General features: G+C 41.6%; 1 protein-coding gene across 1 annotated transcript in view; it reads right to left on the bottom strand.

Annotated features, from left to right (window-relative positions):
- ryr2a (ryanodine receptor 2a (cardiac)) overlaps positions 1-14,134 on the bottom strand; it is a 268,931-nt gene that overhangs the window by 65,577 nt on the left and 189,220 nt on the right. Inside the window, 15 exon segments of the mRNA XM_039616258.1 lie at positions 2,015-2,034; positions 2,037-2,065; positions 4,034-4,146; positions 4,299-4,330; positions 4,333-4,381; positions 4,590-4,724; positions 5,920-5,979; positions 6,501-6,671; positions 6,773-6,865; positions 9,618-9,705; positions 9,862-10,019; positions 10,318-10,400; positions 12,540-12,732; positions 12,956-13,083; positions 13,740-13,870. Of these exon segments, the coding sequence (XP_039472192.1) occupies positions 2,015-2,034; positions 2,037-2,065; positions 4,034-4,146; positions 4,299-4,330; positions 4,333-4,381; positions 4,590-4,724; positions 5,920-5,979; positions 6,501-6,671; positions 6,773-6,865; positions 9,618-9,705; positions 9,862-10,019; positions 10,318-10,400; positions 12,540-12,732; positions 12,956-13,083; positions 13,740-13,870 (1,483 nt within the window).

A 14,134-nucleotide genomic window follows, 5' to 3' on the forward strand; every position in this document is an offset into this window, starting at 1 on the left:
AATGGCTGAACTTCTCACCCCATCTCTAAGGGAGAGGCCAGCCACCCTTCAGAGGAAGCTCATTTCCGCCGCTTGTATTCACAATCTCGTTCTTTCGGTCACTACCCACAGCTCGTGACTATAGGTGAGGGTAGATCGAACGGTAAATTAAGGGGCCACTGACATGAATGTCTCTGATCAACAATCAACAAACGACTTTATGATGGTGGCCTGGGGACAGAGCTTCCTCTTGTCAACCCTCTGCTGACTGCCCAGCACCGTCTGGCATTTGCCGTAGAATACCAGAATGGTCCACCACTGGTGCCCTGTGCTTTTCACAGATGATAGCAGGTTCACCCTGAGCACATGTGACAGATGTGAAAGGGTCTAGAGAAGCTGTGGAGAACATTATGCCGCCTGTAACATCGTTCAGTATGACTGGTCTGGGGGAGGCATATCCATGGACAGACGCACAAACCTCTAACAGACTAGGTAATGGCACCCTGACTCCCATTAAGTAATGGGATGAAATCCTTGGACTCACATCAGACCCTATGGTGATGCATTGGATCCTGGGTTCCTCCTGGTGCCTGACAATGCCTGGCCTCATGTGGCTCGAGTATGCATGTAGTTCCTTCGGAATGACAATGCCTGATACCACTAACTGCCCCCCATGCTCGGCTGACATAGATCCAATAAAACACCTCAACTTTTCCAGAAGTTCAGTGATACCCTGGTCCGGATCTGGCAGGAGATCCCCCAGGACACCATCCGTCTTCTCATTAGGAGCATGTCTGTCAGATCTTTCTGTCTGTCAGATCCATGCACACTTTGCCTGGCAAAGTGTGCAGTGAGATTGAGTCTCACATGCTTTAATTTTTTATTCGATGTGTAGGTGTTCACCACAAACAGTTTTTTATTTTTTATTTTGGGGAACTTGGTTGATCCTAAAGCTAAACACACCATTCTTTGTGTTTATATATATGTCATGATCCAGGTCAGTGTTCAGTGGTTTTCTGTCCTGGCCTTGCGCTCTGCATCTGCCTTTTGGGGTGGAGCCCTGGTTCAACACCTACACTTCTCCACGTGTTTTCCATCTGTGGCATTCAGCAAGACAGTATTTAAAACCAGTGTTGCCATCAGTTCTTCACCAGTTCGTTTCTTTGTTCATGCCAAGTACTTGATCTCTTTTGTGCCTTTAGCAATCTCGTCAAGTCACCACCTTACTCCTTCCTCTGGACGCTGGTCTCCACAGTCAAATCCCAGCTTCATTCTGCAACTTGCTTCTCTCGACTTAAATTACTCACTGCTCTCACCTGCCTGTCCTCCTGCCTGCTGCTTCCTCTGCATTACTAGAATACAAGGCTGGAACCCAACTCACTCACTCAACACTCAGAGGGCTACCCGCCTCCAGAGCCACCTGCAAGACTCCTCGTCAGAGATTTCCCTGCCACGTATTCATGTCTCACCATAGTTTATTCTGTGATTTCAATAAAACTTGTGAAATCTTATTTCCGCTCTGTATTGTGTCTGCACTTATGTTCACTCCCACGTACTGCTCTCCCGGCCTTGACAGCATGAAGTGTCTGAAGAAATATACCCAGCAGACCCAATTCGGACTGCAATCACTAAGCAGTGATATATTAACAGTGTCCTAAACCAACAACAACTCTACCATCCAGAAGACTAGTTACTAGTGCAGCTGCTAGTGCTACTGTTAACAGTGCAGCTGCTAACATTTGGTTAATTTGCCACAGTTTGGTGCATCTGTTTTTAATTTCTTTTCCCTCTCTTAGCTTTTCAGGCCACACTAAACTATTCTACACTGAAGGTAGGGGAGGTGCCAGTTGCAATAAGTGATTTGATTAGGCAGTACAGCGCCCTGCAAGTAATCCATCAGCCCAAAAGCATCATCCCTGGTCGATGACATAAACAGCACACAGAACAATAACAGGTTTTTTTTACCGTCTATGCTAAGCCAGCTATGTGAGTTTCAATTCAAAAGTGTTTAGTGTTGGTACTCAGCAACAGATACCTTAGCCATGAGGTTCGTGAGGCCATGTAGAGATGATCCTCATCCAGTTTACTGCAAAAACAAACACATTCACCAAAGTTAGCACAATTATAGCTGTATTAAGGAAAATAATTTTGGTGCACCACTGACTGAAATGACATCTTCTCATTTAATAGTTTTTCATTATTTTGATGAATATTTACATGTTTTATATTTCAGATTCTTTAAAATAGCCGCCCTTTGCTTTGATTACTGCTTTGCACACTCTTGGCATTCTCTCTCCATGAGCTTCATGAGGTCGTCACCTGAAATGGTTTTCCAAAAGTCTTGAAGGAGTTCCCAGAGATGCTGAGCACTTGTTGGTCCTTTTGCCTTCACTCTGTGCTCCATCTCATCCCAAACCATCTCCATTGGGTTTAGGTCAGGTGACTGTGGAGGCCAGGCCTCCATCACTCTCCTTCTTGGTCAAACAGCCCTCGCACAGCCTGGAGGTGTGTTTGGGCTCATTGTACTGTTGGAAAATAAATGACGGTCCAACTAAACACAAACTGGATGAGATGGCATGTCGCTGCAGGATGCTGTGGCAGCCATGCTGGTTCAGTGTGCCTTCAATTTTGAAAAAATCCCAGCAATGGTGTCACCACCAAAGCACTCCCACACCATCACACCTCCTCCTCCATGCTTCACAGTGGGAACCATGCATGTGGAGACCATCCGCTCACCTTTTCTGCGCCACACAAAGACACGGTGGGTGGAATCAAAGATCTCAGATTTGGACTCATCAGACCACAGCACAGATTTCCACTGGTCTAATGTCCACTCCTTGTGTTTCTTGGCCCAAACAAATCTCTTCTGCTTGTTGCTTTTCCTTAGTCGTGGTTTCTTAGCAGCTATTTGACCATAAAGGCCAACAGTTGATGTAGAGATGTGTCTGCTACTGGAACTCTGTGGCATCTATCTGGGCTCTAATCTGAGCTGCTGTTAACTTGTGATTTCTGAGCCTCGGGACTCGGATGAATGTATCCTCAGCAGCAGAGGTGACTCTTGGTCTTCCTTTCCTGGGGCGGTCCAGTTTTGTCATAGCTTTTTTTTTTCTGACTGCACTTGGGGACACATTCAGAGTTTTAGCAGTTTCCCAGACTGACTGATGGGCTGTCATTTCTCTTTACTTACCTCATTGGTTGTTGCCATATTATAAATTAATACAGTTGTCAAACAGGGCTGTCAGCTGTGTAGCAACCTGACTTCTGCACAACACACCTGATGGTCCCAACCCCATTAAGAAGGCAAGAAACTCCACAAATGAACCCTGACAGGCACACCTGTGAAATGAAACCATTTCAGGTGACTACATCACGAAGCTCCTTGAGATAGATGTGCTTGAAGCTGTTGTCCTGTGAGCTGCCTATCACACAAGCTGTTAACTCTCAGAAACTTGTCCTCTGATTCAGTCGTGTCTTTGGGTCTTTGGGTCTGCAGACCTCTTCCTGTCACAGTTTGTTTCTCAGTGCGTTTGATGGTGAAGGAAACTGTACTCACTGACACTTTGACTTTCTTTGTCAGGACAGACCTACATTTTTAAGTGTTATGATGGTCTCTCTCTCTTCCACTGTTAATGGTCTTTTTCTCACCATTTTTGTAGCAACACACTACTTACTGCAGTACAGTACTGTTCAGCTGATGCTCACAAGGGTATGGCACCACAGTGTGTTCAACACTGCTTTATGCAGACAGAGGGGGTTGGAATTAATCCAAGTTGGAACACCTGTAGGAATTAGTAGCAGCAGCTTTCAAGGCTTGATCAACCTTCACTGCTGCAGAACAGCTTTGAATTGTTAACCCATGTTGTGTCCCTGAAAAAGGCCTTTTGGTATAATTCTGAAATGTACATTATTTTTCAGTTTTGGGTAACCTAACCTCTGGCAGCTCACCACTTACCTTTGTACCATTTCAAGCTATTCATTGGACTTTAACGACATGAACTGCAACAAATAACTGGAAAAATAGGGACTTTTAACAGGTAGTGTGTAAAATACACACCATTTTTCTGTTAGGGCTGTTCTGCTGAACAGCTGGATGAGCTGATGCAGGGGATCTATGTGTTTGTGTTTCTGCCCCTCCTCTTCCTCAGATGGCTCCTGTTCACCTGGTTTCTGAAATCAACACACATTCACAAAGTGCTAAAACTCTGCTATACACTGAAGAAATTAACACATAATTTGCCTTCAAAACAAGTAAAAATTCCAGAGTAGTCGGAAGAATTCCACTTGTTTTGTTTTTTTTTTTTTAAATGAAATTAACTTACAGCGAGGTCTTCTATGAGTTTATCTTCAAATTTGAAAGCAGTTTGTGCCACACAGCCTTCTTACTGCGCTGAGGATGCTCCACCTGAAGACACAAACTGAACCACTCAGTATACTAGATATTTAGTTGGTGTACCTTACCATCTGGAAGCCATATTATCCTGGAGAAGTATGTGGTCAGCTTTAATGAAGACCAATCATCTAGTTTAAGAGGACCGTGGGGTACCTTAAAGCTATACTCTCTACGTTGGCACAAAAATGCGCAAAATCAACTCAAACTTGAATATGTAGACCTGCTCCAGGTGGAAGAGGACATGACCAATATCCAGGATTCTCTCCACAGTCTTCTCTGGGTCAGTAGTATCCTCATAGTGGTTTGGGAGGTCTCTGTACAGAGCCATCTGCCAACGAATTGCTGGGTCCTCTGACTTTGTAAGACACACAGAGGAAATGCATGACTCTATTGGCCTATTCACAAGGTTAAGCACCTTTGTGAGTATATAAATATATAGTACCAACCAACATCTACCAACTGGTTTACATCTGTCTCGACTTTAACAAAACAAAAGCCAAAACACAGAAACACCACATGTAAAGCTCATGATTCAGTAGCTTGTATAACTACCTTGCTGGCAATAACTTGAATTGGTTGTTTTTTTGTATGACTTCATAAGTCTTTAAAATCATTGTGGCAGAATTTTGGCCCACCCTTGTTTATAACGTTGCTTCAGCTGATTTAGGTTTGAAGCCATTCATTTACGCACAGCACTCTTAAGGTCCTGCTACTTTCAGTATTTCAGTCACTCTATAACTTCAGATTCAGTTCTTTCTCCTGCTGGTGTGTTTGGGATCATTGTCCTGTTTCCTGACCCAGTGTGGGTGAAGCTTTAGCTGTCAAGTAGATGGCTTCACATATGACTCTGGAATATACAGTGTATCAAAAATAAATCATACACTTTCAAAAGGCTGTGTTTTAAGCTTACACTAAATTTAAAATACATGGCTGAATATAAAGTTTTACATACAAAATGTTCAATGTTTATGAATAATCAATGAAATACGTCATCCCATAGTTCACTGTAGTCACTGCAGCCACTGCTGTTGTAATGCAATTGTTCCGGGTGAATGGCTGCAGAATGAAAGCACTTTGAAATCGAATGATTCTTTTTGATACAGCCTGTACTCTCCCGTACAGACGAGTTTAGTGATGTTAGTGGGATAGGGGCTATGTGGAGTGATAGAGTTCCTTCAATCACTTGTTGACAGATTGAATTTCCTATTCTATATCTTTCGGATAACCTATGATATCACTGTGAAGTAGCCTTATTTATCTTATGGACATAAAGGTTCATCAGTTCGTTTAGGTCCTCTTACTCTAGATTTGTGTGAAATTTAAACTGAATCTGAGTACTTGACTCTAAATTTTGCGAGTTTGCCCACCGACCATCAAAATCGAATCACTTCATCCTTGTGCCAGATTTGAAGAATTTCTCTTAAACCAGTCCTTTGACATTACTTTCACAAGAATAAGATAAACTGACAACAACCTGACACCATGGCAAAATCTAAGCCCAGAGGCATAATGTGTAAGTATACTTTAAGTAACTTGTGTCCTTTTCTTACCTTTCCTTGTAAATGTAGGTTGTTCCTGATGACCTCTCGAACTTCGTCCTCTGTGTCTTTCTGCAAAAGAATTATTAACTTCGATCAAACAACAGGTATTCTGTGACCTACAAAATCCTATCAAAGATGTCATGAGCAAAAAATATTTATTCAGTAATTAGTAATGAAAATTTTACAAAGCTAAGGCAGAGTTATTTTGCTGTTACTAAAGGTTTACCTCAGGAATACCAATACTGCAAATAATTGATCGTTATTGTCATACACCTCACCCCAACCAGTCATGGTAGATAGCCGCACCTCCCTGAGCTTGGTCCTGCCAAAGGTTTTTCCCTCCCACTGGCACCAAAGCGCTTGTTTAAAGGGGGGTCGTATGATTGTTGGGCTTTTATCTGCTTTCTTTGTATCATTGTAGGGTCATTACAGTATAAAGAGCCTTTAGGCAGTCATTGTCATTTGGTGATTTATAAATAAAATTGAACTGAACTGAATTGAAGTGAAATACACAGAAACAGTTAAATGAATCATATCTATTTTTATAATGAAACAGTTCTTTCTGTAATCTGTTAGCACTACTATGCTACCTGAGTGAAGCGGTTCTTAGCCAGTGCGATAAGCTCTTGTTCTCCTGGAGCACAAATGTTGAGTCCCACGGGCAGCAGGCGCTTTAGAGTAGCAACAATCAAACTTGTCTGCATCGAGTATCGATCACCTTTTCTCTTCATCTTCTTCCTCTCCTGGTCTGAAACTATTCCCTGTGGCAAAGTCAAACATTAAACAGGCATAATTTAATTTTAAAATAAGGTCACTGGTATGCACATGTCCTCAAATGTCTCCAGCATCTATGTGTCTGTACCTTTGACATCTTGCACTTGGTGTCAGTGATAAGGAAGGACATGTTGTTAATTTCATTCTGGACCACAAAGTTCTGCTCTTCTCTCTTGAAGTTCTATAGACAGAAAACAGGACTTTCTTAAATTAAAGCACAGTTGTATTATGTGTTGTACTGTCTTTGAAAAGAAGGCAACTGAACATTTTTTTGGTTTGTAAAGACATTTTACTTCTCATTAAGAGGCTTCTTCAGTTCTAAAACAACTGATGAGAGTCCCAGGTATTTAATACCTATTGGATTGTTGTCCTGGGGTCAGTGACCCACTGTTAACCATGTGAGTCACCTTGAGTCAAGGTATGAAAAAATTCATGGGTCTAACGAGGTATTCATGGGTGTGAATACCTTGTTAGACTTGCTCCACCCCCCACCATGTGAGCTATGCTTGCAACTTGCAGACAGCAACATTTATATATTTAATTACATTGTTTTCAAGTGAGCTCCTGTCATTGATGACACACTTCCTAATGATACACTGATTTAAGGTAAGGATCACCTGTTTTGATTTCTCAAGTGCATTTAACATCATCCAGCCACAGCTATTGAGGGAGAAACTACAGGAAATGTCAGTAAACATGTCCTCAGTAGATTACTGAATACCTCACAGACAGGCCACAGTATGTGAGACTGGGCAGTGCTCAGTCTAATATGGTGTTGTGCAGTGCAGGAGCTCCACAAGGAATTATGCTGCCAACATTCCTGTTCACCTTGTATACCTCAGACTTTCAGTACAATGCCGGGTCATATAATCATCATAAATATTCGGATAATTGCTGTTGGCAGGAGGAGGCGCACAGAACACATATATATAATTTGTAGAATCTTGAAGAAATCTTCTACTTCTGATTGTAAATAACACTAAAGAGATAGTCATTGGCTTCAGAAGGTACAGCTGAGTAAGTCTAGTACTGTACTGCATTTTGTTAGATTATGCTGTATTATATTGAATCTTAATCCATGGTACTGTATTCTATTGTACTGGGCTATACTGCATTGTATAATAGAAAGCACTTTGAGTGCTGAACTGAGTAGAAAGGGACTAAAAAAGTATCACACCATTGAAAATAACTATTTATTGTCCTGTAGTGTTTTGCATTGTACTGTACTGTATTTTAGGTTTCATCAAAATGTGCCTGAAGTTTACATGTGATAAATAAGCAAATGAAAAAAGGTATGTTGGCCACTTTAATTGGCCACCTGTTTGGCCACAGTATCCATGATGCCATCTTTGTCCACCATAGTCAGAAGATCACCTTCATCAAAGTGCTCATGGGTAGCTTATCTGCAATCAGTATATTCACCTAAATGTTTCACATTATAACAAACCTCCCATCCACGAGTCAACATGTAGAAAAATAATTCCTCTTACATTTGCATCGACTGTTATGGTTTAAAGCCAAAGCAAAGACTGCTATCTTAGTTTTCAACAGTTTTGACAGATTGTGGTAAATGCTTAACTGCAATGTCAATAGATAGATAGCTGCTCTTCTCTTCTGTTTTAGCTTGAAAATGTAATATTAGTTATTTCAGGGTTAATAAATCAGCGATATAAAGATCAATCCCAGCTGACCCTCGACATTTTCAGTTATATGTTTTTATGGGCAGCCCGGTGGTTAGCACTGTTGCCTTCCTATGTTTGCATACTCTGGTTTCCTCCCACAGTACAAAGACATGCAGTTAGTGGGTTTAGGTTACCTGGTGATTCTAAACTTATCACAGGTGTGAATGTGAGTGAATGATGGTCTACTCGCTGTGTTAGCCCTGTGTCAGATTGGCGCCCTATGGCAGGGGTGTCCAACTGCAGGCCTCGAGGGCCGGTGTCCTGCAGCTTTTAGATGTGTCCTTGATCCAACACAGCTGGTTTAAATGACTAAATGACCTCCTCAACATGTCTTGAAGTTCTCCAGGCCGTTTATCAATGCCCAAGTACGCGAGTACGTACTTGCATTCTCAGTGAGTACGTACTCGCCGAGAACGCACGGGAGTACGTACCCGCCGAGAACGCGAGCACGGACTCGCGATATGTATAATTGGAACACCCTGCGCACGTGATGATGTCACAGGTCCGGAGTTTTTACTGCCGCCCCTCCTAATTTAACTGTGAGTAACATGTTATGAAGCTTAACTGTAATCACAGCCAAACCGGTTTACTCAGGAACAAATAAAACACTGAAATAAACCAAACATTAACATTTAGAAGTGATCTAAGTGACTTATATATCATTTTTAACCTCAGTAGTGAAACCTCTATTAATAAAAATAGTGTACATGTACATACGTGTACATACCTTAATAAAAACAAGCAGGTGAGATGTTAGAACGCTTTTATTTCTATTCTAGTGGACACTCAATACTATAGACAGCTGCTGGGGTTTCTTTAACCTGAGTAGTGAGAAGTCCGCGAGGGGGATGGGGGGGGGTTGAAAACGATGTGCCGGGAGTCCGCTGTTGAGTTTTGGACGAAATGCATTCTGGGATATATAGTTGTCCCAAGTCCACACCGATGCATGCTCGATAAAACGGGCGGAGCGAGAACACATCCGGGACTTTTCGCGTTCTCGGTTTGATGCGCATGCCAATTGGAACAGTACTTGGTCTCCGACTGATGACGTATCACGAGTACACGAGAACGCAAGTACGCACAAGTACGCATATTGATAAACGCCCCCAGAGTCCCAGCAATGAACTAAGTTGATTCAGGTGTGTTGGCCCAGGGTGAGATCTAAAACCCGCAGGACACCGGCCCTTGAGGCCTGGAGTTCCCCAACCCTGCCCTATGGGATGGATAGTTATGTTGCAGTCATTTTCTTACGTGAGACTTGGCCCAGAAGATAAAAACCTCAGCCACCATTCGGAACAGCTCCTCTGCCTCTGGATTGGACTCTTTAAGCCATCTGGCCCTGTCAGTATATCAGCACAGTAAGTGACATGCCGAAACCAATCATTCTTTTTCCAAAACTGCAGCTTCGTCTTAGTGACTAAGCTTCTGTATCAGATGGTCTAAATTCACTCCACTCAATGAGCTGAAGGTCACTTGTTCAGTCACAACACTGTACCTGTTGTAGTCAACGAATCGTATGAGGAGAGGGTAGAAGGCATACAGGTCTCTGACCAGGATAGTAAATTGGTCCATGATGAGAAGCTCTGTCTCTGACATCTCACCCCTCCCCTCCGCCTTGCTATGTTCTTCATCCATCAGCACAACAGCTGCTTTCTAAAGAATACAGTAATAGATGTTTCTATATTAAGCAGCACTGTGTGCTTTAATCTTTGTGACTATTTTATTAAGTAGTAGGAGTGTTCGCATAGGGCACTTTTTCCATTTTAAAAACATACTAATAGATATTTAGTTAAGAAATATATATACGTAAATAAATTTCATTTAAAAAATTCAAAAGAATTCAAGAAAGTGTTAGAAAAGACAACAAGCAGTGAATGTGACCTAGTTTTATAGTCTGTTTAATGAGTTGCACCACTTCCAGGCAGTATATTATAATAAAGGTGAGACTTACTTTTTTGAGTTTCTCCATCAAGGGCAAGAAGTGGGTCTTTAACAGCTGAGGTTTGGCTTTGCTGATAATTGGCTGGGAGAAGACTTGGGGACATGAACAGAGATGGTGTTAAAATGCAAAATGTGAATCTATGTACATTTGAATATCATATAATGATTAGCAGCAGGCAAAAAGAATTAAACTAACATTAGTTTGAGGATGCTTATGTAAATTGATCCTGAGGAGAGTTTTCATTTAACTTTACAAAAAGTGCAGAAAAAAGAAAATGAAAGAAAATGAAACACCCTCTTGCGTAAAATGTAACTTTTGTCTTCCATTGTGTCCCCCTCTTAACACAATTACAAGAACTGCTGTTACTGACTATATTTTCTTTTTAAGAGGAAACCTAAATTGCAAAAGACTTAAGGGGTTAACTGGAGAGAATAAGCTCATTTCTTTTAAAATAATTGTTTCCTCCAGTGCTGTAGTGTTTTATCAAACAATTAAATGGCAATCCCCAGCATTTGGAGCACCCTCTAATGAGGTGTGTGCATTGGTTTAAAAATGTGGAAAAAAAAAACATACCTCTGCCTGCACACCTAAAGCAATGAACACTTTGCCAAACCTAACTAACCTGCCTCTACAAACCAGAGTTCATGTCTCATGTCATATTGTTTTATTTTTGCCTTGTGCATCACTGTGAGCTGCTAATATTAGCCATTCTTATATTTTGCTTGTTTTATGTTATTGTATTTTTGCACACCTCTGTTGCTTGTGAAGCTCGCACACAAGAATTTCACTCGTATGTACTGTACCAGTGTACCTGCACATGTGATGTGACAATAAAAGTGATTTGATTTGATTTGATATTATGTTCCATTAACAAATAAACTATCCATCCATCGATCTTCTCCCGGCTACTTGGGGCCAGGTTGCGGGGCAGCAGCCTAAGCAGAGAAGCCCAGACCTCCCTCTCCCCAGCCACCTCCTCTAGCTTGTGTGGGGAAACACCAAGACGTTCCCAGGCCAGCCAAGAGATAAACTCTCTTCACCATGTCCTGGTTCTGCCCCGGGGCCTCCTCTCAGTGGGACATGCCCAGAATACTTCACCAAAGAGGTACCCATCCTTGTCAGATGCACAACCACCTCAACTGTCTCCTTTTGATGTGGAGAAATAGCGGCTCTACTCTGAGCCGCTACGAAAAGTTGAATTCCTCTCTAATGGACATGCAAGCCGCCCTTCAGAGAAAGCTTATTCCCACCACTTGCATCTGCAGTCTCATTCCTTCTAAAATCAAGAGCTTCGCTTTTACATTTAGCTCTCTTTCTACCATGGTGGACCAATACAGCATCCACATCCCTGCAGCTGCAGCACAAGTTTCACTGTGATGTTTCATTCTCTTAGCAGAGCTTTAAAATATATTGTTCCCCTGAATGAAAAGAAAAGAAAAACAAAAGAAGAGCTACTAGTTTTAGATTTATGTTGCAGTAACTAGTCAGTTTTAACTCCAACATACACTAAATTGCCAAAAGTATTCAATCTTCCATCCAAGTCATTGAATTCAGGTGTATACCAATCAAGCAGCTAGGCATGCAGACTGCTTCTACAAACACTGGGTCGATCTTAGGAGTTTAATGAAGTCCAGTACTGTGATACTGTTCAACAAGTCCACTCATGAAATTCTCTCTCTTCAACTCTACCACAAAGTGGCTGGATGTGTAAAGTCACAGTATCAGTCAATCACTACAGACCTCCAGTCTTCATGTTCAAGAACATTAAGCAACAGTGCCTAGAGAGCTTCATGGAATGGTTTCCATGGCTGAGCATCTGCATCCCAGTCTTACATCACCAAGCACAATGCAAAGTGTCAGACTAAAGTTATCACCCATGAACTCTAGAGGAGTGGAGACGTGTTCGCTGGAGTGATGAATCACATCTCTCTGGCAATGCAATTGCTGAGTCTGAGGAGAACAGTACTTGTCTGACTGCACTGTGGCAAACATAAAGTTTGGTGGAGGGGGAGGATTATATTGTGGGGTTGTTTTTCAATTGGGTTCGGCTGTTAATACTTCAGCATATTAAGACATATTGGACAATTTCATGCTCCCATCTTTGGAGACAGCCCCTGTCCAACGTGACCCCACAAAGCCAGGTTCATAAAAACATGGATGAGCGAGTTTGATGAATCTTGTGAATCAGTGAATTTTATTTTAGTGTTCAACATTAGCGAGTTAAAATTTACCAGCCAGTCTCTTCATCCAGGCGCCCTCATCTATTCCCAGGTTGTTGTAGATGATCTTGAGAATGTTTCCCAGCAGAGTGTTCATGTATTCAGAGGTCACAGAGGTGCAGCAGTTGTTGGCTTTGTCTGGGTCGCTTTCCGGTCCATGTTCCCACCAGTGAGACATATAGCTGCACAACATCGGCAAGACCACCTACAGCAGTAGAAACAAAGCAAAAATAATGAGCTTTGCAAAGCTTCACAGTCGGATGGGTTTAATCAGCAATGTCTTTTTTTACCCATCTTTGGCTCTGAAGTGTTCACTACAGGACAAATATCCACTTATTTTGGTTCCGTGGCCAATTTTTCGATGACAAGAAGCAACTTAAGGAAAGAATATCAAAGGTGATACTGTAGTTATTAATCATTAGAGTTACCTCCATAACATGAGGCATCTGTGTGTACTTCATGCCGGACTCTGCTAGCTCTACAATTTCCTCCAAAGACTTCTCCAAATTGGGGATCAGTGAACAAACCTCCCCAACCTGCCCAGGAAGGCCTAGAGCTGAGAGGCGGAAAGAGTAGTGGAATGAAAACAGAATAAATTAAACATAATGTGATTTGATTTGTGATTTTTGACACTGATGAGTTCTCAGACCACAGCCATCGTTTAGCTTTGGATTAATGTTTTTTTATTTGAAATACACAACTGGAGAATCTGTTTCTCAGACAAATGTAGAATAGACAGTTGCAAAAGTATTCAAACCACTTTGTGGTACTTCCTGTTATAGTAGGTGTCTCCAAGAGATACAAACACCATGTATATACTGCACACTCCAGTTTTTTCATAGTTTACTAAGACATAAGACACTTCTCGAAACCTTCCTCCCTTTCCTCAATCAACCCAGACATGTTTTATGTAATGTTTTGGTTTTACCAAAGAGTTAACATGTGTAAACAGAGTTAAGAGTGACATGACGGCGGGGTCACAACAAACATTTCTGTTTGTTTCTGAGATGTACAGTAAAAGCTAGTTGGTGCGGTATGTAGTGTAATGTGTGTATTCATAGGTTCCAGTTTTAGTAAAATATAAAGGCTCAAAGAAACATGCAGTCCTGTGACAAAGTACAGCCCTCAGTGCTCGCTGAAATGTCACGCTAAGAAAGTACAGTTACCTCTGGATTTGTATGTTCCATCATTTTCTTTATGTACATGTCTCACCTGCTCTGTCTTTGCTTCCTTTGCTGTTATAGATGGAAAAGCTGTTAAACTTGTTCATGTGAGGCTCAAGAAAGGCAACAGGGAATGCTGCTGCGAAGGCTGCTAAACACTTTCCCATTGCTGGACGTTGTCTGGAAAAGAAACAGAGAGCTCATGATAATAGTCAAAAACAATTCTTTTACTACCATCAGTGATTGATTAAAAAAAATGTAGGTTATCTAATTATGGTAAAAGCAAGTTTGTTTGTTTTTTGCTTAAGACTGAATAGGGCTGGCTATAAACTGGGACCTGTCACGTCTGGTGGGCTAGATGAGTTGTTTTGTATATATTGTATATAGATGGCCAAATGAAGCTTTCTGAACCTCGTATTGAAAAACGGTTCATTACTCTAAGCT

The sequence above is a fragment of the Oreochromis aureus genome, linkage group 8, assembly GCF_013358895.1.
Source record: "Oreochromis aureus strain Israel breed Guangdong linkage group 8, ZZ_aureus, whole genome shotgun sequence".
NCBI classification, from domain to species: domain Eukaryota; kingdom Metazoa; phylum Chordata; class Actinopteri; order Cichliformes; family Cichlidae; genus Oreochromis; species Oreochromis aureus.